The sequence below is a fragment of the Nanorana parkeri genome, unplaced genomic scaffold, assembly GCF_000935625.1.
Source record: "Nanorana parkeri isolate BGI_ZX_2015 unplaced genomic scaffold, ASM93562v1 scaffold1515, whole genome shotgun sequence".
In the NCBI taxonomy this organism is placed as follows: Eukaryota; Metazoa; Chordata; class Amphibia; order Anura; family Dicroglossidae; genus Nanorana; species Nanorana parkeri.
Window position 1 is genome coordinate 346,958 of NW_017307783.1, and position 2,072 is coordinate 349,029.

Consider the following 2,072-nt stretch of genomic DNA (forward strand, 5'->3'; position numbering starts at 1 on the left):
AATGCCCAGGTCTGCCTTGTAGCCTCGGTATCTTTTTCTTCTGTAGCAAATAACCCAAATTACAGACAACTTAACCTGGCAACAAATGTAACAATTTACTTCAACTTTAAAGGAGAACTACGGGGTCCGGGCTTTCCCCCATAGTTCTCCTCAGGGTAACGGGAGGGCACAAACTAGCGTCCTCCCGTCACCCTAAGCTCAGTATATAGGGAGCTGCAGCTCGCGGTATACTGAGACGCCGGCGCCGGGACGGATCCCGACAATTCTGTCTGGATCCGCCCAGCTGCGTGAGTGAAAGGCCGCCGTTATTGTCGATGGCCCCGTAGTGAATGGCTGCCCGGCAGAGGCTGGACATCTGTGCGGAAACATTTCTGTCATTGAACATCTCCAATCGATAGGAAAAGTCACAATGTGGCGACAGGAGCCGAGAGACGTCAAAGCTGCAGCTGCCAAATTTCTCCCCAAAATGACCGGCTTTCGGCCTTCCACACAAAGTGGCCGAGCTCCGGCCCAAACCACGCCACTACTGCGGTCAGCTCAGAACCTTTCTTCTGGACCTTTAAACATTCATCAGGTGACTTAACTGCTTGAAGACCAGGTGTTTAGATCCCCTACCTGGCCAGGCCATTTTTCAGTGTTCAGCGCTGCGGTACTTTGACTGACATTTATTCCGTCACGCAACGCTGTACTGAAATGAATTTTATACCATTTTTTGGGGACAGATAGAGCTTTATACATCCAAGAAGCTCCCGGCAGGCCGTGTATACACAGCGGCTGGCCGGGGGGTAGTTAAAGGAGAACTACGAGGGCGAGGGATTTTCACTCAGCCTCATAGTCCGAGCCGACGTGTGACAATGAGACTGTCACAGGTCGGCTCAGTAGATCGGGAAGTGAGAGAACACATACCGGCGCTCGCTCACTTCTCCATCATCTCCCTGCAGAGAGCGGTGACTGTCACTCACGGCTCCCTGCAGGGATTCCTCCCCGCTCCGATCCCCCAGCGCGCATTCCAGACATGAACCCAGTTAAAGGAGAACGGAGGGGGGTGCTTCTCACTCACCTCATAGTTGTAGCCGACCTGTGACAATGAGACTGTCACAGGTCGGCTCAGTAGATCGGGAGGTGAGGGAACACATACCGGCGTTCGCTCACCTCTCGATCCTGTCACGGTTCTCTGCCGTGACAGGGGAATGACTGGATTCCCCCGCTCCGATCCACCAGCGCTGACTGGAGGAACGGACGGGGGAGGGGGCGGGTACAGCCTCTAGATAGGCGGAGCCAGCTGTCACTCACGCAGCTGGGCGGATCCAGACAGTGATGTCCCGGCTGCGGCGTCTCAGTATACCGCGAGCTGTAGCTCCCTATATACTGAGCCTAGGGTGACGGGAGGACGCTAGTTTGCGTCCTCCTGCGACCCTGAGGAGAACTATGGGGAAAAGCCCCGACCTCATAGTTCTCCTTTTAATAGAAAAGGAAATGCGTTTTGGGGGTCTGAACAATCCCCCCTTCATCGGGGCTCGGATGTTAAATGCGTGCTTGAAAGCTCCGTGTATTTCACGACACATGAAGGAGAAGAAAAGTGGGGCAGGAGGAAGCCCATCTGGGGGCCCTGAATGATACATGTCTACATGAAAAGTACTCAAAATAGCAAAATCAGGCGAGTGGATTGATATACAATGAGTGCAAATAACACTAATATATATAATATGTATTCAAACCCCAATGAGGGGTGATTGTCGGGACCCCTGAAACGCGTCGGCTGTTGTATTTTCTGCAACTACAGCTTGTAGTTTTCCTGGTCTGGCGCTCTTCATGCAACTTCTTATCCCTTTTCTTTTTTCCGGTCCACTGGGCAGGTTTCTCTTCACTTCTCCTCCCGGAGACACAACAGGAAGTGAAAGGAAATCTCCCCAAAGTAAGGGAAGTCCCTTCTTAGACACAGGTGACTCCATTGGATGTGTCCCCTTTGTTCCCGTTCTGGCGGCTACATTTTGGATTTCTCATTCTTCACGTTTCATCTCGGTGACAGTGGTCAGTAGGACAAAGGAAGAGGGGGGTCTATGCTCAGCGGG

At 52.5% G+C, this 2,072-nt stretch overlaps 1 protein-coding gene across 1 annotated transcript in view; it reads right to left on the reverse strand.

Annotated features, from left to right (window-relative positions):
* The window catches only part of LOC108798595 (cysteine-rich secretory protein LCCL domain-containing 2-like), a 42,280-nt gene that overhangs the window by 13,210 nt on the left and 26,998 nt on the right, over positions 1–2,072 (reverse strand). The window contains exon 6 of the mRNA XM_018570356.1: positions 280–482. Within this exon, the coding sequence (XP_018425858.1) occupies positions 280–482 (203 nt within the window). The remainder of the gene's footprint in view (positions 1–279; positions 483–2,072) is intronic.